The sequence below is a fragment of the Amphiura filiformis genome, chromosome 10 (assembly GCF_039555335.1).
Source record: "Amphiura filiformis chromosome 10, Afil_fr2py, whole genome shotgun sequence".
Taxonomy (NCBI): domain Eukaryota; kingdom Metazoa; phylum Echinodermata; class Ophiuroidea; order Amphilepidida; family Amphiuridae; genus Amphiura; species Amphiura filiformis.
In genome coordinates, this window is record NC_092637.1 from 58,366,734 (window position 1) to 58,393,261 (window position 26,528).

At 36.8% G+C, this 26,528-nt stretch overlaps 1 protein-coding gene and 1 long non-coding RNA gene across 2 annotated transcripts; both read right to left on the minus strand.

Moving 5' to 3' along the window:
• Nucleotides 1–410: 410 nt before the first annotated feature.
• On the minus strand, nt 411–26,026 carry LOC140163077 (uncharacterized). The gene is made up of 7 exons (XM_072186449.1): nt 25,398–26,026; nt 24,918–25,112; nt 24,121–24,210; nt 23,126–23,266; nt 20,647–20,799; nt 3,032–3,215; nt 411–2,285 (listed from the first exon to the last, which is right to left on the minus strand). Exons 2-7 carry the CDS (start codon nt 25,098–25,100, stop codon nt 2,251–2,253), a joined length of 786 nt encoding a protein of 261 aa, XP_072042550.1. The 5' UTR covers nt 25,101–25,112; nt 25,398–26,026; the 3' UTR covers nt 411–2,250.
• Nucleotides 14,687–20,153, minus strand: LOC140163080 (uncharacterized). Its single transcript, XR_011860400.1, has 3 exons — nt 19,522–20,153; nt 17,479–17,595; nt 14,687–16,618 (listed from the first exon to the last, which is right to left on the minus strand). It is a non-coding gene; the product is annotated as an uncharacterized lncRNA (long non-coding RNA).
• Nucleotides 26,027–26,528: the final 502 nt, after the last annotated feature.

Consider the following 26,528-nt stretch of genomic DNA (forward strand, 5'->3'; position numbering starts at 1 on the left):
AGACGGGCTGGAGTTGGTGGCAGCTACTATATACCTCCGTCTACGGAACATCTTTCATCCGCCCCCTTTTAGAATATCCCTCGAACATCTTGCCTCCCTGTGGGATGCTGGCTGTCGTGATTGAAGTTTGAGCCCAACGAAAGTCACTTTTACTTTCCCCCTTTCCCCAGACCCAGGGCGTTTCCCGTCTCAGCTGCCTAGCCAAGACGGGCTGGAGTTGGTGGCAGCTACTATATACCTCCGCCTACGGAACATCTTTCATCCGCCCCCTTTTAGAATATCCCTCGAACATCTTGCCTCCCTGTGGGATGCTGGCTGTCGTGATTGAAGTTTGAGCCCAACGAAAGTCACTTTTACTTTCCCCCTTTCCCTCTCTTTACCCCCTCCTAACCCCTCTGAAAAATCCTGGATACGCCGCTACCCGTTACCCATTATCGACGGTACTCTAAATAAATATGGTCCACTAGACAAATTCGAGAAGTAACTATAGACTAGAATTGATGGAAACCTCCAGAGGTTAATTTCTTTAATTTTCAGGATACAATACAAACATTCCCTTTATAAAGAGAATGGCTCAGCCACCTATATTGTGGTTGAACATTTTATTTTGGAAAAGACCATACATACCAGTACAGGGTCATTCATAAAAATATTATTTGTATAGCCCCCTCTCGAAAACTAGTGCATTGCATATAGTACTTGCTCAAGTGCAGTTCTTTTTAATGGACCTTTCCATTTTATATGTAAAGTTTATGGCAATGAAGAGAAAGCTGCAGCTATAGCCCCATTTCAGGCCACTTTAAGGGCTGGGGCATGAACGTTTGGACAGTATTTATTGTGGGACATTAGAGCACATCAGACATATCGAATTGCAATCGGAATACGAAGAATGTTCTGATGATATCAAATAATTTTGATTTTTTGAAATTCACAATGTAATACACATTTTATGGCAAATGATTAAAAATTTATATTTTTGATATTTAACAGTACTCGAAGTAAACTTTATAAATCTGATGATTTATACTTGAAGTGTATGTAGGTGGGATGAAAAGCCGATGATCAATTGAAAATTTTGACCTTTCGTATTGAAGATATGGATTTTTTTCCCCAAAACACCAAAAAACATTAGGTCTTTTGGGGGAAAATGTGAAAAATATCAAATTTTTATAATTTGTCATAAAATTTGTATTATATCGTGAATTTCAAAAATGAAAATAATTTGATATCAGAAAGACATTCTTCGTATATAGATTGCAATTCGATATGTCTGATGTGCTCTCATGTCCCACAAAAAATACTGTCGAAACGCTCAAAACGCTCATTCCAGATCCCTTAAGCACATAAAGGCCCCGGTTAAAGGCTCATAAAAAAGAACCCCATACCAAAATAAAACAATGGCTATTTACAGGGGGCGCACGTTTGTTTCATAGCCCCTCTTAGTCTCTTCAGAAGTATTCATTATATTCGGATTTGCGCTAGTAGCAGTCGATGCAATTTTTTTTTTTTTTTAATTTTTTCCCGAGGTGTTGGATGATTTGACTACTTCCCGACGCGTCAGCGGAGGAGGAAGTAGTCAAATCATCAAACACCGAGGGACCAGTAATTTTGAATATTTTCCCGCAATGGAACATGTTATATTTTTATTTACTAGACCTCATAAATATTTTCACCATCATAGTAAAAATAAACAAAAGTCAAAACACACCGGTACCGGTCAGCGTGCCGGCCGACATGCTAAATAAGTTCAATATTTGCTCAACTGATTATATTGAAGGATTTCTGTTCAATTATTTTAGATTTATATTAATTCAATTGTCTTTTTAACACTCCATAAATAGCATTTTGTTTCATAAAATCCGAGCATAAAACGTTAAATTCGCGTGTTATTATCAATCGGTAATCTCGTTACTGCAAACGTCATTTTCACAATAAACGCATCTGCAGAATCGTCCTTGTGTAGCATAATGCTACGTCTGAAGGAACGGTGACGCGCGGGCTGAGACACCGTGTGGTAGCTACCTAATAAATATTTATGAGGTATAGTAATACCTTCTTTTCTCACTCATGAGGTTGCTTTACCTATTGAGATCATCATAATGTAAAAAAAACCCAAATAATGGTTGGATCTAGGATGTGCGATCCGAACTCTTTCCATAAAGTTTAGGTCTAGACCCTGAGGCTAGTGTGAACTGAGGAGTTGTCTCTGGAAGTAGAAAATATAGTGGGATGTCCTTTCCGCTTGCTACGTTACATGTATCCTCCAAAACCTGGATTATATGTAGCTGAAAAAGAAGAAAAGACAGAACAAATTAAGATGACTGTTAATGGTGAAAAAAGAGTGCAAAAAATATAAAAAATTAAAGGAATAATTAAGAGGGTATGAGCGACTATTTTGGTCACCAAATGATAAACAAGCATAAGGGAGTAATTTCAACCATAATACAAATATATAGGTTAAATTCAGACTTCCGCTATCATCATGATAGGCCTACAATATGGACTTGGAAAAAAATAACCAGAAAAGTGATAACCGTTCTTCGACGGGACGCATAAGCCGCCGCCGGTCCTGTGTAGTGTGTACAATAGTACCACGCCTATACTTGTACAATATAGCTTGCAGTCAGTTACGAAACGAGTAGGGTGTTATTTCTGACAGTCCCAACCCGTTCTGTCGTAGCAAAATCGGGCCCCAGGAGTTATTGAGCCTAAATGTGCCTGTTTTGGTTGTACTTTTAATACAACCAAGAGCTTATTTCCAAACCGTGTTAAGTCCACAACCCCGTGTGTCTTATTTACTGGTGTGATACAATCACAATTACTTTGACAAGTCTGACATTTACAATAATGAGTTGTACCATCAACAAGCTATTATTTACCATAACAATGCTGCATAACAATATGCAGACTATTGTTCTCATTTGAGATTCTCATTTGAAATTATAATACCTCCCATTGCAATATTGCACAGGTAAATCAGAAACATGTGGACTTTTAACACGTTTCGGAAATAAGCTCTTCAAATACCTACCTCCTCCGTGATTGTTATAGTGCATATAGGGGTCATGAGATCTTCCACGTCGGGGGTCATATCCTGGCCCCTGTCCTGGTGACATGTGTGGGTTGTACCTGCTGTCATATCCTGGTCTCACTCCGTGGGGCATCTGATATGGTTGGTGTGCCGAAGGATGGGAAGATCTCGGTGGTTCGACAACCTAGAGATAAAGACAAATTGTTGTACAGTAAGCCAAATAATTAAGGTACCAGTTATGTTCACACCTTGTATATCCAAAGACAGATATGTCATAATTGGAACCAGCAGCCAATAGCTATATCTTTTAACTCGAATTTAAGACCTCATTTGTTAAAAATTGTTCAAGAAATAAACACACGACGATCCAAATACCCAAGGAAGATGCCAATTAAAAGTTGCAGGTTGCTCCATATGATGCACTATTGATTTGTACACAACGCGTTCGCGAACAAACGAACAATTAGCGCAGTGCTTCCATTGATTAGCACATTAAAACTAGCGTCGTGCTTTCATTGATTAGAACACAAAAGTGCAACTTTTGATTTCGATTCTTTATTAGGTTTTAGATCACTGTTTGTTTAATTCTCAACCAATTTCAACAAATAAGATCTTAGATCAGAGCTAAAGAGTACAGGTATTGACTGCTTGTTCTAATCTTACATAGCTGTCTTTATTAAGGATATACAGTGGCGAACGCAACTGGTAGCTTAATTTTGTGGCTTACTGTATGTTAGTTTTGCTATTTAGACAAAGTCAATTCTGTAAAATCTAGCATAATGAACGTTATGTAATAAACTAAATAAAATAAAAATCCTTCGTCTTCTGATCGGGAGATGCTCATTTATACTCCTACAAAACTTAATTAGCCCTTTATATTTTGTTTGGATTACACTTGTTATAAATATTTTTCGGTTTTTGTTACTGCGCGCGACAATATAGACCTTTTTCTGATGACGTCACCTGATCGATATTGGGGTCTGAGATGTAAACAAACAACACGTGCGTTTCTCACGTGTCGACGGTGTAAAAACACCAAATACTGCGTATTTTTCCTCTGTTTTGTCATATTTCACTTTAGCTTCCATAAAATAATTGTTTAAATGGGAACTGTATACTAGTTAACTTTGTTCCAGTTTGTTTTGATGCCATAAAAAACAAAAGATACGGAAAAACAGCGATGCTATTTAAAATTCAATCTTTGTTTTGTTTCACAATTTTGTTTACTTTTTACACCGTGAAGAACTGAACGCGTACTGCGAGCTGGCAATTCCGCGCAGGACGCCTACCGTGGCGCAAAGTTGATCGCGCGCGCCGGCGCGGTATTTGCGTTTCAGTGCTGCTGACTCGAATGCTGGACCCCAATATCGATTGATTGGTGACGTCTGAGAAAAAGGTCTATAGTCCAACTTCCGCTCGCGTAAATTTACATAAGAATGCAGCAGTCACGTGTTACGCTAAGCACAACTTAGCACGCCATTCTAATGATTCAATAACAATCCATGATGTTATGAGTGTTTGTATAAGCAGAAAAATATATAATTGGCGAGTGATTGCATAATATTAAGGGAACTGGAATGAGCGTTTTGAGCGTTTCGACAGCATTTTTGTGGGACATGAGAGCACATCAGACCTATCGAATTGCATTCTGAATACGAAGAATTAAAATATCACAGATATACTTTTGTAAAACGTACATAACTACTCATTAACAACACAACAATAAATCACGCACGTTTTCAAAGTATTTTTTTCGACCAACAACACGTCGTGTACCCTTAAATTGGTTGCCATGCACAGACCACAGAGTGGTTGTCAATTGACGCGATTCCAAATACAGCGCGCCACCTACGATCACGCCTGGCTGATCTACTTCGCGCAGAGCATCATGGGTAAAAGTCGACATCCATGACGCGTCGACGATGAACCATCGACCAAGGAAACGGAAACGAGTGTTGCTATCGATTACTCATTACTCAACCACTTTTGTTTATTTACGTTGATGATGATCAGCTGTTGATTCAACCCTCTGACGATTTTTTTTTTTATTTCTGCCTCCTTTTTAAAGTTAATTTTGACAGTCATGGTTTAGGCCTACCTCTGTGAATGTTCAGAGTGTTAGGCTTATTCCCACATAAAATAATGGGCATCAATTAAACCCTTATTTTCAAACTTTTCCGAACTTTCCGAGGCGCTTGGGAAAATACTTTAGGCCAGTCTCGTTTACAAGAAAAGAAAAAAACTTTCAGGTCTTTAAGCTTTGTTGTAAGTAGGGCTATAATAGACTTGATTAAAAAAATATGATTGGGGATAGGCCTACTTAGACCCTCATGCATATATCCTTAAAAAAATCACAATTTTAAAACCTTGTTTGTTTTTAGTAAAGTAGGCATAATTCTCAATATTTAGAATAACGAAATATTCAATACATATTTTAACAGCATGGACAGCGTAAAGCATTTTTTTTTAATGTGTTTTTTTTTCTGCCTCCTTTTTAAAGTTAATTTCGACAGTCATGGTTTAGGCCTAGCTCCATGAATGTTCAGAGTGTTAGGCTTATTCCCACATAAAATAATGGGCATCAAGTAAACCCTTATTCTCAAACTTTTCCGAGCCCGATCCGAGGCGCTCGGGAAAATACTTCAGGCTCTCGTTTACAAGAAAAGAAAACACTGAAAAATATGATTGGGGATAGGCCTACTTTATATATATCCTTAAAAAAAAACCAATGTTTAAACCTTGTTCGTTTTAAGTAAAGTAGGCCTAATTCTCAATATTTAGAATAACGAAATATTCAATACATATTTTAACAGCATGGACAGCGTAAAGCATTTTTTTAGTACGATTAAAACGTTTTCGAATTTCAAATGTACTCTATTCTCAACCATCTACGGTTAAAACTCTATGTCAAAAATGTTGATGTCTCTGATCGACAATCTAGGCCTATAAACCCGATGTCAAAATGTCAATTTTCGAGTTGATAATAGCAAATGCTTTTGATGCAAGACAATTTCAAACAGGTAATTTAATCTAAAACTGAAATTCGTGCCTTTTTTATTTCTTGATTGGATAACTTTTCCCATAATTATTACCATACATATGATTAAGATAAAAGCGTTTGGTTTTCATAAATGTTTTGAACGCTTGTCTTATTTTTATTTTTATTATTTTTCTTGCTAACCTAGGCCTATCGAGATGTTTTACATTTATAACCTTTTTAACAAACTTGAATAGATATTATAAGCATTTTCGTGTGACGTTTTGAAACGCTCTTTGTAGCATGATGTAGGTAAATTTAGAAGCCATTTCCTTCTTATATAGGCCTAGTCCTATAAACAAAACACTTTGGCCCCAATGTATAATGTCGGGAGAAAATACTTGCACTAAACAAATAAACCTGTTAATTTTTAAAATAAACTCTCGTGGTGCAATTCTGTCAACAAAATTACATAGGCTTATGAACCGGGGGCTGGGGACTCAGCCCCCTCAATAAATTTGGTGCGGGAGCTCGAATAGGCCTACCCTTCTGTATGAATAGGCACGTTTTCATTTTCAAAGTCCACAATGCCGTAAAGGTTGGACTACACTACAGTTCAGTTCTTTTCACAGTGTTGACTTATAATTTCATGAGAAAGAAAAAGAAAATGGGAAAGATTTTAATCGTTCCCATTTTCTTTTTCTTTAAAAAAAAGCATGTATAGGCCTAGGCCTAGGTGTTTAAAATTGTCCAATTGAATATTTAGTCGAAAAAGTTTTGATTTTTCAATGTTGTGCCGACCGATAATATGACTAAAAAGAAACTCATTCCAACCAACGTGTGCTATTTGGGAGTAGGCCTAGGCCTACATTAAGAGTAAATTTCCTTGGGTTATGAATTATTAAAGGGGAAAGATGAAATAAAGATAGTAGGCCTATGACATGCAAGAAAGCGGAAGTAAAAATAAAATATGAAAAAGAAACATGAATTAATATTAAAATCGGGCATGACAATTGTCAAATTTAAAACTTAATTGTGACACGATCTGGTCCATGGGGGCCAAAGGAGGCATTTTTTTAAATTGAGTTACTGTAATTATTAGTACATTATACACGTACAATAGGCTATCATTTACTGAAAACAAAGGTCCAGCATACTTGGTTCTAAAGTTATGAAGTTTTTTCATGCCCATTTTCTGGATATGCCTTAAGGGCTGGGGTATGAACGTTTGGACAGTATTTATTGTGGGACATTAGAGCACATCAGACATATCGAATTGCATTCTGAATACGAAGAATGTCATTCTGATATCAAATAATTTTGATTTTTGAAATTCGCAATTTAATACACATTTTATGGCAAATCATTAAAATTGATATTTTTGATATTTAACAGTACTTGAAGTAAAATTGATAAATCTGATGATTTATACTTAAAGTGTATGTAGGTGGGATGAAAAGCCGACGATCAATTGAAAATTGTGACCTTTCGTATTGTAGATATGGATTTTTTTCCCAAAACACCAAAAAAAATTAGGTCTTTTGGGAAAAAAATCCATATCTTCAATATGAAAGGTCAAAATTTTCAATTGACCGTCGGCTTTTTCCTGCTACATACACTTTAAGAATATGTCATTAGATTTATATAATTTACTTCGAGGACTGTTATATATCAAAATTTGAAAAATATCAAATTTTTATAATTTGTCATAAAATTTGTATTATATTGTGATTTTCAAAAATGAAAATTATTTGATATCAGAAAGACATGCTAATTCGTATTCAGAATGCAATTCGATAGGTCTGAGGTGCTCTCATGTCCCACAAAAAATACTGTCGAAACGCAATAAACGCTCATTTTAGATCCCTTAAAATAATGATCTTTTAAAATTCATGTACTCTTTTGCAGTTTGAAACTTTCTTCATCTTTATTATAATGCTAGAACTCTATGAGGTATTGTTGAACTTATGCATTAAAGTCTCAAATTGAAATATTAACAAAAAATAAATATTATTTTTTATGCGGTAGGTTATGCCTACAAAGTGTTTTTATTGCGATCGTAATTTTTTTAATGTTTGATAGTAAAATATAATTAAAAATACAAATTTAGGCTAAAAATAAAATAAAGACAAATCAAACAATTACAATAATAACAAAAACGGCAATGTTTATACATATAAATGAGACATTAAGAATCTTTTTTAAATTTACTTGGATTTCTTTTGCTGTAGGCTCATCCCGCGCGGCGGGCCGCTATAACTTACGTGCATTCGTGCAAAAAAAAACATTTTTAGAAAACGTAGGCCGATTACAAAAACGCAACACCTAGTAGGCCTATAGATGTTCTTAAGTATGCTGGTGTTATATTATTATCATAATTGAACAAACAATAAATTCAGAAAGAATTAAAACAATTTATTCTAATAACCAAAATAAAACCTACGCGTTTTCCATTTTAAAAAAAAGGACACTGAGGCCTAGGCCTACTTCGCATTGACTAGGCTCGCGCGTATCGGGCTGAAAAGCATAGTAAAGTTAAAGTTTGCGGGTTTTAGAAAAGGACATCTGTGAATATCAAACTGCAATATTTCACTTCAACACAAAAAATCTCAAACAATTTCAAAAAGTACTATAAAACATGGTGTTTTAAGAGTAATAATCGTAAACATGGTCAGCTATGGTCGATGAAAAAGGATGTCGACCCCAGACATGGGAAATGCCAATTTTCACTGCCGTCGTTGGTGGCGCGCTGTATTTGGAATCGCGTCCAGGGGGGGAAGGAGGATTATGGCCTGTTGACTAACTGAATACTACTATCGCGGATTCAGGGAAATATGATTGCCCAAATACGCAAATTAACGTGGTGTAGGGATTTTTTGTGCACCATCGTTAGAAATATAAAAACAAAGAGAAACATAGACATTCATTTGATCTTCCCCATTTCATTACATTCTGAAACGACTCTAAATTAATACCATAGGAAGAAAAAAATACAATCTAAATTTTAGCCATATATATTCCAGTATCTATGGGCCGTTTTCTAGAAAATTTAGCTTTTGTAATAACCTCATGGCGTCAAAGTTCACTCACAGGTCCGGTCAATGTTGCTATGTGAGCGATCCGTTGAGTCTGTTACTGAGACTGTAAATTGTGTCGATATCGATTACCCAGGCAGCAGACGACGTTCGCAGGAACCTCAATCTCGACCTACTCCCGTAAAATCTTTATCACGTAATGAATACGGAATAAATCACAAACATTAGGGGACTGGATCGGGTTGGAGGTTATTGCGGATCCCTTCATCAGTTTCGGCTGTGATATTCATGTAGTAGGGCCCCTAGATCATAATTAGGTCTATTATAAATCATATAACATTTTAGGGGAGTTCTTGAATTCTATCTTATTTATTTATTATTTATTTTATTCATAATCCAGGGTAGCACAATTCAACCAAATAGCTGCTAACGGGGGCCCTGCGATACATTTACACAACAATTATCAACATGCAATTTATATAGAATAGGCCTGTACAGTACGCCTACAACTATTTAGGCGGTAGGCCCTATACAAAATTAAAATACAGAAATGCAATACACTTTTCAAAGTAAATAAAAACACATCATTAACAACTACATGCTCAGAATCTTGGATTCTATGTCTATACCTCCAAATCAGTAGGCCTAGGCCTATATCCCTGTAGAAGTATTAACCGGATGGTGGAGGGGGGGTATGATGGGCCATGAATAGGCCTAGGCCTATATAGGGGTCATAAAAATATGGGGGTGGGAAGAAGCGCTACTAGGTCATAACATTCATGATGATAGGCCTATAGCCTATTTGGGATTGGGACTAGGCCTATAATTGGCCTAGGCCTAAATATTGTTTGAAAAACTAGTTGATTTACAATCAATAGGCCTACAAAACTTTCGTGCGCTTTCCAAATGGACTTTAGGCTTAGGCCTAAGGGAACAAAACAGACCAGTAGGCCTATTATAGTTCAGGTGTTTAATTATATAAGCCTAGGAATATAATTAAACACATGAACTTTGTGGAATCTAGGTCTAATAGGCCTAGCTAGGCCTATAGGGGCCTAATAATTAAACGGGAATTAAACACCTGAACTTTGTGGAATCATTTGTGCGCAGAAGGGGTGTCATAACAATTTTCAAACCCGAGATAGGGAGTTTCATGGGGCCGTAATTTGTTTTAACCCGTGCGGGTCATTGCCTCTGGTCACTGACACATTTTGGGACTTTTTTCTAAAATTGGGCCATTGCATTGTATTTGAACAATTTATAAAAAATAATCTAAGCCTACCACTCATGTCCCCTGATTCCCCTCCGAGGCTCTCCCGGTGTGGATGAAAAACTGATAATCTAAATCTCAACATATGGGGGCCGAGCAAAACATAGGCCTATTTCAAATTTGAACATTTCCGTACTGTTTGATAGGTGTCGTGCCCCATAAATGTGTGCCAAAAGTTTTTCCCCTCATTGCAACCTGCAAATAAATTTTGCCCCCCCCCCTTTTTTTTTTTTTTTTTGGCCAAACAAATCCCCCCTCCATTTTATCCTCCCCAGGGCTCATAATAGCATAGCCCTAACCATTTGTATAATGTTATTTCTAATTCAAATTGGAGCGATGTATAGAGCTCGGGTAGAAGAAAACTGGGATGGGGATAAGTTTTGCCGAGAATAAGTTTGGTATATTATATAATGTTCTGCTTGAAACAGCAGAGTGTAGGGAAAGCCCCCCAAAAATGGATTCATTCAGCGAAACCTAGCAAGTTTTGGGTTAAACAGGAGCCTAAATAAATTGAGTAAAATTTGGGGAAAATTCAGTGAGGGAAAATTGCACAACTCTGTGGTTGACTCAAAAGGATAATTTGGTGAGAGCTTATCTAACATTAGTTCAAAAATATTTGAGCGGGTCACTGGATAACAGCAAACAAAAAGAGGGTCGGTCATTGGGTGAACATTAATTGAAAAATGTCGGCCACACATCACCATCACCCATTTTTCAGTGAGGTGCCCGCATAACAGTGATTGTCCCCCGCATTGTTCTACAAAACATTAAGGGGGTACTACACCCCTCGATAAATTTGTGTCTATTTTTGCATTTTTCTCAAAAACTAAAAACACAGTGGTAACAAAAGTTACGTATATTATAGGGGCCCAAGACAAGCGGTTTGTTATTTATGATAAGAAATAAGGTACCGCTAGGATGTACCTCGTTTCCTATCATATATACTGAACCGCTTGTCTTGAGTCACTGAAATTTCAGTGTAGTAATTGGATTCCTTGCCACAATAATATACATAACTTTTGTTACCAGTGTGTTATTATTTTTTGAGAAAAATGCAAAAATAGTCACAAATTTACCACAGGGGTGTAGTACCCCCTTAAAGCGGCTCGTGCATTGATTTGAAAGTCCTACAACAAAACCATATCTAGTGATTAACCTCTAACATCAACATGTCTAATTTTGGAGACTAGTACATGTATTGAGTTCTACTAGCCATGAGACAATTACTATTAAAGATCTGTAACACGTGCTTTGTTTTATTAATATTATTTATTGTTCACATTGTAGCTTTTCATCATCTTTACAAATATCAATATTATGACAATATTAAGTATAACATATTTTATTTAATATTGTACACTAGAAAAAATTTAATAATGATAAAACCAGATTCGAATTACTTATTCTTAACAGACCGAAAATTGAATTAAAAAATTGAAATGTCGGATAAAAAACAGATCCAAATAATTTGTAGATTAACTGCCATAAAAAGTCATGAACTATACATTCTGGAGATTTCAAGAGTTTCCAATGTTGCATTTGGAAAAGGCAGGCTTTTCAATAAACATCCAAATTGACGGGAGTACCAATCGTTTTGATAGAGCCTGTAGTGTGGGCCCTGTTCTCACCAATGGTCAAATCATCAACATTACTTCCAAACTTCTGTAGAGTTTGGAACATCCAAAGCATCATCATTGATCACTAACCTTGCCGTAAAATGGAATGAACAGGACCAATGACATTGCCTTGAGGAACACCTTACACCACCATTAAGTAAGAGCAAGTCTTAATATGAAGTTTAATTTTTTTATTTATACACTAGGATTTGCCCTCCAACATTTTGTAAATAGCTGTTTTTGCTGTTTGTTTTGCAACAGACTTGTAGTTGAGTCACTAAACCTGAGTTTCGAGTCATCTTGAGGTTGAGACAAGTCTCAAGTTTGGTCTGAAAGTTGAGAAGAATCATAACATATTTAGTGATAGACTTTGTCCTGAATGCATATTTTCCAAACTTGGACTTTTCAACAAAAATAAAATTTACATTCAAATGCACATTTATTGTAAATTACAAACATTTATATTTTCATAATTGAAAACATTTCACAACCACATCGACTTACAGGTTTAATTTTAATTATTGGTACATAATTATTAGACTATTTTTTGTACCTGAGTCCACTTCATTCAAGACTGAGCCGAGCCCAGTCCATTTATATTTGAGTCCGAGCCAAATTCAGGTCCAAAAAAAAAACTATGACCCACCGCACAGTTGACACTTCAAAAACTCAACCTAACAACAATACAAACAACAACTAATTGTACAAAACAACCATGATAATTAGTAGAGAGGCCACTTCGGTCTATCTGCTCTAGTTAAGATTTTTATGCATTATTTTTAGACAAAGGTGCCAGCTAGGTTAGAATTAACCATTAGGCGACGAAAAAAAGAAACCCTGTTCTACAGGCGAACAGACCTTTCAAGTAGGGTCGGTCGGCTTTTTTTTTTTTTTTTTTGAAATGACCCAAAAAAGCACCAAACTCTCAAGTTTAAATAATTTGCAATTTGAGAAAATACAAAAAAAAACTTTGTTTCTGAAATTTCCGAAATTTGGGTCGGGATTCATTTGTACATGGAAAAAGTTTTCCCAAATTTATTCAAAATCTTGGTCAGTCGGGCCAGTAGAACACGGTTTTCTTTTTTCGTTGCCTTAGAGACTCATCTTTCTGTTTAACCAAGCTGGCATTTTCAAATGAGCTGAGATATTTGGGTAGAAAAATGCAGTTTGTGAATTTGTTATTTTCAATATTTGTTAACAAAAAAATGCATCTTTATATGATATCTTGATGCAATATTTTGGGAGAAATGCATTATTTTGATGATTTTGCTCAATTTTGAACAAAGAAAGTTAATTTTATCTACATGGTAAAAAAATGAAATTTAATTTTTTTAAAGATATTTGAAATAAAAAGTATACCAATACACTGGTATGAATGTGTACATCAAAAAAGTCAATCATGGCAACTTCCTGAAACCAAAGTTTTTGACCTATGACGGTCATAGGTCAAAAACTTTGGTTTCAGGAAGTTGCCATGATTGACTATATAGACCTCTTGAAAATCAAATGTCAACATAAAATAGTTTTTGGCAGTTTTGCCATCAAAATCAACTGAAAAAGGGTGGGAAACATAGTTGCTATGGTAGCTGAACAACCTGTGACTTCTGCAAATATCCTGAAAGTGTGGTACCATTTAACATCAAGAGCATCAATTGTAGTTAAAGCTTTTGTATAAATTGTAGGCCTATAGCAACAAAACAAATGCCCATTTTAACCAAAATTTCAAATTTGTAACCAAAAATTGCATCGGCAATTTACAGCCCAAAACAAGCATTTTATGCTGACCTTTGATTTTCAAGAGGTCATAGGTCAAAAACATTTGGTTTTAGAAAGTTGCAATGATTGACTTTTTGTTTTTGATGTACACATTCATATCAATACAGGTATACTCTTTATTCCAAATATCTTTAATTTTGTTTTTTCCGTTATTTACCATTGTTAACTTTTTTCGGTCAAAATTGTACAAAATCACCAAAATAATGTATATCCTCCAACTATTTCATCAAGATATAGAGATGCAATTTTTTCGTTAACAAATATTGAATATATGTAGGGATGTAGCTACAGTGGGCGGTAGTGGGTGGCACTGTGGCAGAGCCCACCACTCAGTTTTGGAGCCCACTTTAGCACTGGAGCCCACCACTCAGAGGCCCAAATTGCACAATTTTATTGGATTAGGCAAGAATTTGGCCCATTTTGGCAAAAAATGGCCAAATATGCAAGATTTTCATTAAATGTCGCCCACAACAAAAACTATCCTAGCTACAACCCTGTACATATGACATGTATAATTCTCCACAGCAAATATGAATTATGAAGTTCATACTTAATGTAGTTTAGTTATAGCTATTTTAATATTCACATTTTTGGTAAAAATTGTACTCAAAAAAACTGCATTTCAACACACATGTCACTTTTCAGAAATAACAACCGGGTAAAATGATATGATCGGAATGTGTAGATAAATTTTAACACCACTTAGAAGCACAAAAACCTCAAAATCACTGGCCTCTCTAAATCTTAAATCATAGGACCTGTTGTTATTGTGGCATCCCCGCTATTATAAGCCTATGTAAAAAGTGTTTAAAAAAATCCAAATAAATATGTATGCTGAAATGTCCTCTGGTTTTTGGAGGTCATGGGTCAAAAACTGAGGGTCACAAAATGTCACTGAACTTTTTCAATTCAAATATCCACCTCAATACATACACTTCTTGATATACATTTCTTGTCAAACAAATAAATTTTTCTCCCCCAAAAGAAAGCATAAAATGGGATTTTTTTTGTAAAAATGATAAAAATCATGAAGTAAGCATGTTTTAACCCAAATTTTGCCTCAATAATATGGTATGGTGGAATCGGTTTGTTCACATATAATATTCGATATTCACATTACCTCTATAAAGTCTATTTTTCAGCGCAAAAATTAAGGTTGCATTCAATTTTCTTTTATTATGGCTACTTTCAATTAATATTTGACATTTTTGGGGGAAAATTGGGAAAAAAGTCACAAAACACATTTTTGAGCCAAAATATCTCAGTTCACTTTTCACAGGTTAAACAGTTAGATAGAGGAGACTCTAACGATTAATTCTAACCCGGCTGGCACCTTTGTCATAAACTGTTGCACGGGACCCTATGTAGCCACAAAAGGACCAGTTTCTCGAAGCTAGTGGTCAGGCTTCCTAGCCAGCAGGCTAGCCCTAATAATGTGGATCCATTTTATTGATTTATTTTTCTAGGTGATGTACAATGTGAAATTGTAAGCACTGGTATAGGACTATTAAATTAGGCTAAGCCTGGTGGCTTAGGAAGCCTGACCATGTGCCATGTTTCGAGAAACCGGCCCAAAGTGGTCTCTCTTTACTAAATAGCTTGACACGTACAAAAATGATGTGAAACCATAATATACTAGGCTACTACAGTCATGATAATAATATTGATATGTATAAACTCACAGATAGATCTATGCAACCAGGCCTACATTAGGTTGTGCACATGAAAGGCAATGTATTCAGAGGGGACTAAATTAAATAGAAAAAGAAGAAAGTAATAATACCGTAACCACTCGGGTACAAGCCCACCCCCTACATGGGCAATTTCACTTTAAAAAATGCCAAAAATGCAGGGGGGGTAAGACAAGCAGTTTGTTATTTATGATAAGAAATAAGGTACCGCTAGGATGTACCTCGTTTTCTATCATATATACTGAACCCTTAAATGCGAAAGAAAAGCATTGATTAGAGGTTAATGACTGTGCATCAGTTGTATTGAGGGTATTGTGAAACAGGGTCTTAGGCAGGATTTGAAGTTTGGGTGTGTAAATTCAAAAAACTGGGTGTGTAAATTTAAGATTGTGTACAAAGTATAGGCCATGTGGGTAAAAACTGGGTGTGTAATGTATTTACAAATTTGGGTGTGTAAAACGTCAAATGGTCTTAGAGTCAAGTCCGAGTCACCAGAGTCTCAAGTGAAATCATTGAAGTCTCGAGGCAAGTCATTTGGATTCGAGACTCAAGTCCTAAAGCTTGAGTTCAAGTCATTATTTTCAGACTCGAGTCGTGTCTGGAGTCCTAAAATGTCGAGTCGAATCCAACTCAACTCGAATGACTCGACTTCAGGGGTAGCGCTAGAACTAAACACTCGAGTGTCCGCAGGGACCCCCGAACTTGCAAAAAATTTAAAAGTAGGGGGTCCGGAGTACAGTTTGGTGAGTCCCAGTTGCACAAATGCAGTATAAATAGTATGTCTGCAATAGCGCTAGATTGAAAAACTGGGGGTCTGCAGGGACCCCTGAACTTGCAGAAAATTTAAAAACAGGGGGTCCCAACTCTATTTTGGTGGGTCCGGGACCCCAAAAAGCAACTAAGCGCTACCCTTGCTCGACTTGTTACAAGTCTTTTTTAGCAGTGCTCGTTCCCATTCAAAACAAACAAAGTTTAATGTTTAGGAAAGAGAACCATAATCTTTATACTGATTTCCAATTGTAGATCAAACTTAGCGTGGTGGGTTGACTTGATCTTGGGCAACTATGTCATAGGTGACTTCCACTCTGGTACGAAATCCAATTGCCAGGAGCTACTTTCAAGAAGATGATGCTGGGGTGGGGCACAATTTTTCTGGGCCATCCGTCTCTGGTATTTGTTTGTTGCTGTAGACCAGTTTCTTCCAGACGTGCAAGTTCATATTCTGTAAAATGAAATAATTCAAGACAATACTGTGATACTTGTAATATTGGGCTATTCCAGTTGAAATCCATACACCTCTATGGAAGACATCTATAGGTCACCAATTCAGGTAACCCGGATTGAAATTCACACCCGGAATTCACACAAATAAAAGAGCCTCAAAATTCTGAAATTTGGAAACCTCCTATAATTTAATTCAGATTATCTGAACTCTCACACCCCTGAATAATGCACAATTTCAATCATAGGTTCTTTGTTTCCATAGTTTTCACTAATCACATTATGTCCCCTGTTAACTTCGAGCCAACAAATGCGGTAAAACAAAGAAAATTGCCATTTCATTCCAGTGCCTTTAAGGTACCGTTCACAAACACTTGTTAGGGGGGGGCCTGATGCAAAATGGGAAAGGGGGGCCCTGAAAATATTTGACCCTCCTAAGGGGGGCCCTGAAAAAAATGACCACAAATTTTCCTGGGAAAATTGAGTTATACGCTTTTCTATAGGGTTGACCCATAATTTTCATGTATTCCATGGGGGTTGGGGTTGTATGGATTTCAACTGGAATAGCCCATTGCAACAGTAAGCCTACAAGAATATTTTTAAGCTAAACAGTATTGTCACATGGAGAGCACACAACATTTCTATTACGGTACTGCTGTTTGTTTGTATGTTGCAGTATTTTGCGGCGTCCTGATCATCACGTAAAATCTGGCAAAATGAACTAGGTGATGTACAAAATGCTGTTTTGTCAATTAATAAACATGTTGTTGCATCTTCCATTTATTTATTAGATGAAATCACAGTATTAACAAATGCATGCCCTTAAATCAAATACAAATTACAAATTATAGTTGTACATACCAGGTCTTTAGCTCGTCTTTATGCTATTTGTTCACTCTGTAGATCTATGTAAAGTCACATTCTCCTCACAACTGTGGCATGTGGCTAAAGTTGCTGCAATAGTTCACACTGACCTAGCTGTTGGCAAAAGTACAAGAAACATGACTTCATGTCAAGCTAAAAATCATATAAAAAACAAACACCTTTTTAGTCCTAGCCCAATTTAGTCGTTGAGTAGGCCAGAGTCAGCACCTATGTTAGGCCTATGCCATGGCATGGGCCTAAAGAAATCCCAACTCACGCTTGCGTAAATTCACATTAGGGTGCACCAGTCACACAATACACAACATGGAACTAAGGTAAATGCTGTACGCAACTGCGTGCACACTGCACACCATTCTATCTCAAGACATTATGTTATGAGTTTTTTCATCAATTATAAGCCGAACAAACTTTTAGTCCTAGGTAGTATTTAAAAAAAATCAGCATTCTTAATAAAATACCAACTATTTTTATAATTTGTATGCTGCTGCAGCATACATAGGTTAATAAACGTGTATCAACTATCATTTGTTGGGAGAGAAATTGTACAAAATAATACAGACGTACTGAGATGTTCATGTCATGTGTCTAATGCACGAGCCCCGAAGGCGGAGTGCATAAGACGCATCAACATCTCAGTACCAGTGCATTATTTTGTACAATTTCTCGAGCAATAAGTGATACGCATTTATTTCATACACGACTAAAAAATCCTGTGGTTTTTATAATTTTTATAACAAAATTGTCACTAAAATGTTGGAAAATACAAACAAATATAAATGCCTCCACCGCCAAGAAAAATGAACGCATCCGAAAGCACTGCAAGTATTACGCGGAGGGCGCGCCAGTGCAATTATACAATATTTAGGCACGGCTATTAATTTACTAACGCTTGCTCTGATTGGTTCATACTATGAAAAATGATAATATTCATGGATGGTTGACATTGGTTGTACTGAATTGCGGCTTCGTGAGCAATAAATCAGTCAATTATGTTCAGGAAAAGATCCTATTCAAACATTGGCTTCAAAAGTGGCGAAATTGAAATTGTACGGTACTAATATAAAAATATTAAATTCATGTACATCGTGGAACATTCAACTACGCTTGTTACTCCGCGACTAATCATGCTAACTACACGCATTACATAACGCTACTCTCTGGCGTCCATATTAGCGAGGCTATCTGCGTACGACTGCTTACTACGCACAGCCACGCAAAGAGTATATGTTCCACGATGTATACCAATTTGATAATTTTTCTATAGAATTTGTTTGCAAGCGTTTATGGGTATATAGGCCTACACTCAAGTGTTTACGGATATATGCGCGCAAGTGAATATGGGTATGCACGCGGTCGCGCGGTACCTGTTTATGGGTAAGCACACGTTTTTGCGCAAGTGTTTGTGGCTACGCACACAGTTGTTTGTTCCACTTTGCGGGTGCCAAGTGTTTGCTAGTGCTACTCAAGCGCTGTGCTTGCCCACAAGCAAAGCAAAGTTAAGGCAAGTCTAACATGCTACGCTAGAGAAATACTTCACTAAGTTCAGAATCAGTCTCCAACACACCACTAACTATGTACTGTGTCTGTGTGTGGCTCAAGAGCCACGATTTATGGGCTGCATGCAGTGACTTCTCATTTGAGCTGTATGCGTCATGTGCGTATAGTGCGACCATAAACACTTGCAAACGCATGTGCGTACCCATAAACAATTGCGTGTGTGCGTACCCATAACACTTGCACACAATGCGTGCGTACACTGCGTATCCGTAAACACATACGCATATATGTACCCATAAAACAGTTGCAAACGCATGTGCGTCCGTAGCATGGTAGTTGCGTACCACTACCCATGCTAAGCCATTGTCATGTTTTAGTCAAATGACGGAATCCCACCAGGTATATTTATATTATTCATTAGATTGTTTAGTTCTGACTTCTGAGAGTGATAATTGGGACTGGGACTCGGAGCTACTCAGTCACTCAGGGCCCAGGGGATCTCAGCTACTTACATGTACTTACCGAACATTCATGTCAGTTAATTGCAGAAGTACTGTCATCATGATCAGCCCATACCGCCATGATCATCATGATGATGGCCATGTCCATGATGATTCAAATGCATGAATGCAACCATCGATCGGCGTCCTGGCCGGGGATCATGCAGTGCCACTCCCTGTAGTACTGTGCATTGCTATTCATTGCAGTGCTGGTGTGCAAACATTGCCAATGCACGGCGTAGTGTTTTTCTTCTGACATGTCTGATTCGTACATGAACTCTTGCAGTTATCTCAACTTTAACTTTACACACAATCCATGGCATAAAATAATGGGTACATTTCTGCACCCTTGGCCGGCATTACGTCCTGAAAGGATCCTACTGAGTATCGACGCAAACGTAAACCGTACTGGAAATGGAAAGTCACCATTGCAATCCACGCAATGATTGCCAATGTATTAGGTTTCGACAGTGCATGCATGTTGCGTGTGTTGCATACGAAAATTGTCAGTTGCCGGTTCGCTTTCTGCAGTGATTTGACGACCTTTTATGGGCAAAATTTCTCAAAATCACAGAGTTGCGGTGTGCCCATTATGATCTAAGTCCGAAAATCTTTACATACACGAAGTTTTAAGTCATGAACATCAGGCAATGTTGACTTTTTTGGAATTTAAAACTGTGTTTTCCGATGACAAAATGGCGGCGTTTTTACCAAAGTTTTTCCGATCCAGACCACCGGCCTGGCAAAATCTGATCACGATTATCGATTAGGACCAGGGAATAAATAAAGGGTTGCCAGTCATCAAGAAATCCTCCGTCCCCCCCTGATCGCGTCAATTAAATCAGTACATTTTCAGTAAATCCCATACGCCTTTGCGAGTACACCTGAGAACTCGTCATTTGACGTCACAGTGCAAGTCGGCGTGTCGTCAAATGACGAGTTCTCAGGTGTACTCGCGAAGGCTTGGATTTACAGAAAAGGTCAATCGATTGAGAAAACCGCACTCTGAAACAACCACAGCCGTGGTACCCCACAGCCACACACACCCCACCACCCCCCACACACACACACACCCCCACACACCCACACCAACCCATATACACCCAGCGCTCTATATGCGAACTAGTGTAGAAAATAGATTACTTACACGGAATAAATCCACCTGTTCGTCATCTGGTTCTCCCCTACACCATCGTCTGATCTTGAAACAAACGGCGATTACTGTTGCCAAGCCAATGATGAATTCAAAGCCGCTTATTAGAAATAACGCCACTAAAACGTTGAACGTTGCCTTCTCGGCCTGTTTGAGGGAAAATGTAAGTGGTTGGTTTGTTATTTACAGTAAGGCTATTTCACCGCATATGAAAATGAGTTCTACAATTCAACGAATAAAAACATTCAATATTTGCTTTGTATAACTCATTATTTTTGCTGAACCATGAAATGGTATCAGCCTATATGAGTGAATGTTACTAGCTTACTTACTTACTAGCTTACTAGCTTACTTACTTACTAGCTTACTAACTGACTAACCATTTGGTCTGAAATGGACATATCTCTAAATGCCACGAAGGTATGACCCCATGAGTGGTGTCATATGAAAGAGGAAAACATAAAGAATATAATAAAAATATTTCCTGGGGTCACAGGGGTCAAAAAAGGTCATTTTAACCGAAAATGCTCCGATTGAGCTCAAATTTAAATGCAATGATCCTTATGACATTCTAAGCATGTTTAAAACATTTAAACATTTATTTAAGGTCATTAAAGGGTCATAAAGGGGTCAAAGGTCAAGGTTTTCAAAATGCTCCAATTGAGCTGAAATTTAAATGCAATGATCCTTATGACATTGTAAACATTTAAAAAATATTTTAAAATTCATTTAAGGTCATTAAGGGGTCATAAAGGGGTCAAAGGTCAAGTTTTTCAAAATGCTCCAATCGAGCTGAAATTTATATGCAATGATCTTTATGACATTCTAAACATTTTAAAAACATTTTAAGATTCATTTAAGGTCATTAAGGGGTCATAAAGGGGTCAAAGGTCAAATTTTCCAAAATGCTCCGATTGAGCTGAAATTTAAACGCAATGATCCTTATGATATTCTAAACATGTTTAAAATATTTTAAAATTCATTTCAGGTCATTAAGGGGCAATAAAGGGGTCAAATGTCAAGTTTTCAAAATGCTTCAATTGAGCTGAAATTTAAATGCAATGATGACAGTGGTATTATAGGCCTACCACAATATACTGCCGAAGCCACATGGTTCAGCTATGGTGCGGTTATCGCTCTTGTTTTTCTTCCACATGATTATAGATTCCACCAGGAGAATAAAACGAAACGAACTAAGGTTTCTAAACATAATATACGTTTATTTTATTATTTTTTTTGGCAGATGAACAATTAATTGGAGCATTTTTCAATTGCCGACACATGTGGACCCTAAAATATTAGCATTTGGCATTTGTGGCTATATAATGATAACATTGGTATATATTTGGCATGGTATGGATTTTAACCAGCTTTTACCTACATAAGCTGCCGTTTTGAATTTGTGCAAATTAGGCACTGTTCCACTACTCTGATTTTCCGGGACTTTTGATATGATTTTGTGTGAGCTTTTAGGAGATGGATGCGTGTGACATTGATTCTGTTGCAAAATACTTGTTGTTTAATGCCAACATGACAAAACATGTATAGTACTCTGCTGAAATAAACTGTATTATTTTAGCAAAATAACCTAAAGTGCCTTTACGCCTTAAAGCCATATTATAACATTTGCTGAGGAGGACACCATCAATATGTTTCAAAATTCTGGGGTTTTTTACACGATTATATTGTACTTTATTAAACCAGCATAACCTGCAAAAATCAAGACCCTGGGTGCTGCAGTTTTGTCAAAATCCGAAATTTTGAATAAAACGCAGGAACCGTCGCTTTATTATTACGATGGAAATATTAGTCGAATACATATGTGATGTTTATAACACAGTACGTACACGGCGTGCGGAACGGTGATCTACGCAACGAAGGATCGTACCGTAACACAACCGAAGCAGTGATACGAATTGGCGACATCGGCGCAGGTAGTATATTCCAATTGCTTTGATGTGTCTTAGTTGTTCGGCTCAAAATTAAAAGGGGATATATCTGACAGCAAAAGCTAACATTTTATGGCAAAGAAATACTAATTTATTTTGTATGAAAATGTTATAATATTGCTTTAAGTTCAAACATGTGTCAGTTACAATGGTTTTGTATTGGATTTATACAGAATAATCGGGACTCAACTTTTTGGAGTTGCTTGGCGTGAGACACTGCACAGACGCGTACCGGGACGGAATTATATTTTGCCGACTACACTGTTCATTTTGACCCACGATTATTTGAGCCACGGCGCCCCCTAGACTCTCAAAAATGGGGAGGAGGTAGGGATAACAAATTATTTTACAATGCGTGAGATTTTACTTATTTGACAGCTCCTTGCGTGAGATTTGCTACCTAGGCGTGAGATTATACTACCTTGGCGTGAGACCGTCAGAAAGTGACCGAATGCGTGAGACTCACGCCCAATGCCTGAGAGTTGACAGCCCTGAAATAATTAATAGAAGAATTCTGTAAATACCTCACAAGAGCTCTCATCATCATTAGACATTAGACATTCATCGTATTTGCCCTTGACGCTTTCATACGCTTTTATATCAGAACCCAGCAAGGCAATTGCCAATACCACTACCAATAATGCACTTATGAAGTCCAGTGCGAGCTAAAATTAAACAAAATTAAATAGCAAACATTAGTAAATGGTTGGAGGTGCCCTACCGTAAAAACTCGATAGTTAGCATATGTGCTTACTATCAAGCGATTTGAAAACATGAAATTGTACCATAGTCCGGCACTTTACCAACTGACCTAATGGGGTTGAGACACAAATCTGCAGGTTTACTTGCTTGTTATAACTATGTGTATTGATGATTTGCTCAAAACCCTTTACACTTTTGTGGATGGAGCTCTTCATGTGTGCATGTTTTAAAAGCGCTCGATAGTAAGGACATGCTAACTATTGAGTTAATGACATGCTAACTATACGGTATTACTATTAGACTAAAAAATAATCGTGATTTATTTACACAAATGACCATACCTCTGCTGCATATTTAAGCATCACTTGTGAAAATTACAAACGTTGCACCAGTGGTGTGTTTTTACGTCAGAGGTCATTGCCTTTGATTTGACATATAATTTGCATAAAATATGAAAACATTTATTTTTATTCCTGAAATCTCAAGACATGCGTCATTTTTATCATTCTGGTGTCAAATGAAATTTATCACATGATATGCAATCAAGTGACAATGAACGGTAATTCAATCATAATCATTGGATCAAAAAGCATGTGTTTTGACATTTGTACCCATTACAAAGGTCAATGACCTCTTACGTGATGACCCACATATTACATGACATTAGCTATAGATCAAGAATCATAGGACCGCGATATCAATTTGCATTCAAAACTTTCACAAGATGTTCTCAAATAGTTGGATTCGCATGAAATTGTTGTAAGGGGAAAACAGAAGCGATAATTACTTTTGACACACCCTGTATAGGCTTACTTACCAAACAAGTCCTACATTTATCGTCAGTTTTTCGGCAACAACAGCAGCAGCATGGCAATAAGCATCCTCCAAGAAATCCCGCCAGAATAGCCTATAATAATAATAATAATAATAATAATAATAATAATAATAATAATAATAATAATAATAATAATAATAATAACAATAATAATAACACTAATAATAACACGAGGATAATAATGATGTCTGAACCCTTTTTCGATTATAGATTTTAACGTAAGGGAGTTCAAATAAGCCCCTAGCTACCCCCGTAATGGTAACACACAATATAAATGAATACTTGAATACAAAACCCACCTCAGTCCATATTTTGGCCAAATTGAGTTAAACATGGAAAATTGTTGCTTATACATAGGCCTATCATATGTATAAAAGAACAACACAAATCCATCCTCTACTAATACGTGCGTCTATTGAGCATGTGAAATCCTAAGGACTTGGGTGGTTTTTTGCACACATATTATAGTGTCTTCGCAAACAGGGCATGATGGCCGACGTGCTAAATTGAGGTGATAGCAACATGATGACGGAATAAGTGGTAAAAACGCAGAATTGAAGCCGGCATACAAAATAACCCCTATGAAGTCCCTGAAATGCTAATCGTCATACCAATACAGTTTAACCCACTCATTTGCATGTTAAACTTGTCCTATTTACCAGGTAAATCGAACTGAAGAAATTAAAATGATGCATTAAATAGTTTTATTTAGTTTTCTCAAAATCACTTTCCATGGACTTGGGTGTGTTTTGTATTCATGTATTCAATTGTACACTTACCCATAATCCACCAAATATTGCGACATAAAACTGTGTCCCATTCTGTAAGTCATTTATATTGCCATCATTAACAGAAAATACCAGGATCCCGCCCACGAGAGAAAGAAGACCGAGAAATATAGTAATTATCCCGAGTATAATTCGACAGCATTGTTTACGACACGACTTGCACGTGCAACACATGGTGTTTGAGCCCTAAAATCAGTCAAATAAAAAATAGATAACAACATTAGCCAAATTAAAATGAATTACAACATTAGCCAAATAATTATGTAAGAAGCCAATACGTTATTAAAAATCATTTGTAAAATAAAACAAAATTATTTGTCCAATAGCTTCCAATGGTATAATCACTCTATGAATCTTGCAGACCTATTATTGTTTCGTTTCACTCCCCGAAACTTAGAAAAGCACATGTTGAGTTGACTTTTTTCTCTATTTTAAATATACAAAATTTTAATGATAAATAAAAACACTTACCGGTTATTGGCTCAGGTATATCATAGAAATCGTTTTCCTCTCATGAACATTACATTATTACAGCCTGGGGCAATCGAAAGAAAATGCCTGCCACACTACTTTAATACGCATATTTCATAGACGTACCCAAACACCATTTAATATCGCTTGACCAAACGTGGCGTGAAGCCACGAAGTAGATCTTTTGTACCCAAAATAGTTAAATAATTGTTAACTAAATATTGTTCAGTGTTTTCTCAACCGTAAAGTTCACAGGAATCTGGTCACAAAACGTTGTGCGTGGCGAATATAATATTATGCATATGTTGTTATTGGTTATCCTGCTGTATAATAATTGGGTAATAAACGGTGGCCTAATGACTATGCAATTGTCATTAAGATGCACTTTTGCTTAATTGTACTATAATTATTATTATCTTTAATCATGATGATTCATTATTTTCAGTTTGAAACAATTCTCAATTTTGATGGCCGATAATACTTGCTCACGTATAAGCCCATTCGGAGATCGTCTGTACACTGCACTGCCAAACGCTCACAGCGTCATCATCCCTATATCTTTGTGTCAAAATTGCCGTGATAGTACGGCGAATCCTCTCGTTTTTCAACAGCTACGCATGGCGATTTTTTTCGAGATAGGCCGAGCGACTCAGGCTAAGCATACCGTTTACACGATATGAGATACACCCAATGACGTAGAAAAACATAGATCGCTGAGCTCGAACTGGTACGTTGCCGTTTCATTGACAATCACACACTGAATACGCCATTATGAAATGAAGGGACCTAACAAAATCAGCATCAAATGCAACTAAAATGGGAACTGAATTTACTCTAGCATGTATGGATTAATAAAATTAAATAAATTACTTGTTTTAGCATATTCAACTTTACTGTGTACCATTTTTTTTATCAAAAATTGCTGAATAATAAAGGCAGGCACGCTCCTAAATCTAGTTCATTCGCCCGTTGCCATGTGGACGCTAAACAACTCTACCACCATGACCACTGAAGGCGAAATTTCATAAAGTGGTAGAGTTGTTTAGCGTGGCAACACTGGTGATATACCAGATTCAGGCATGCTTGCCTTTATAATTCAGCAATTTTTTGATAAAAACAATGGTATAGTGG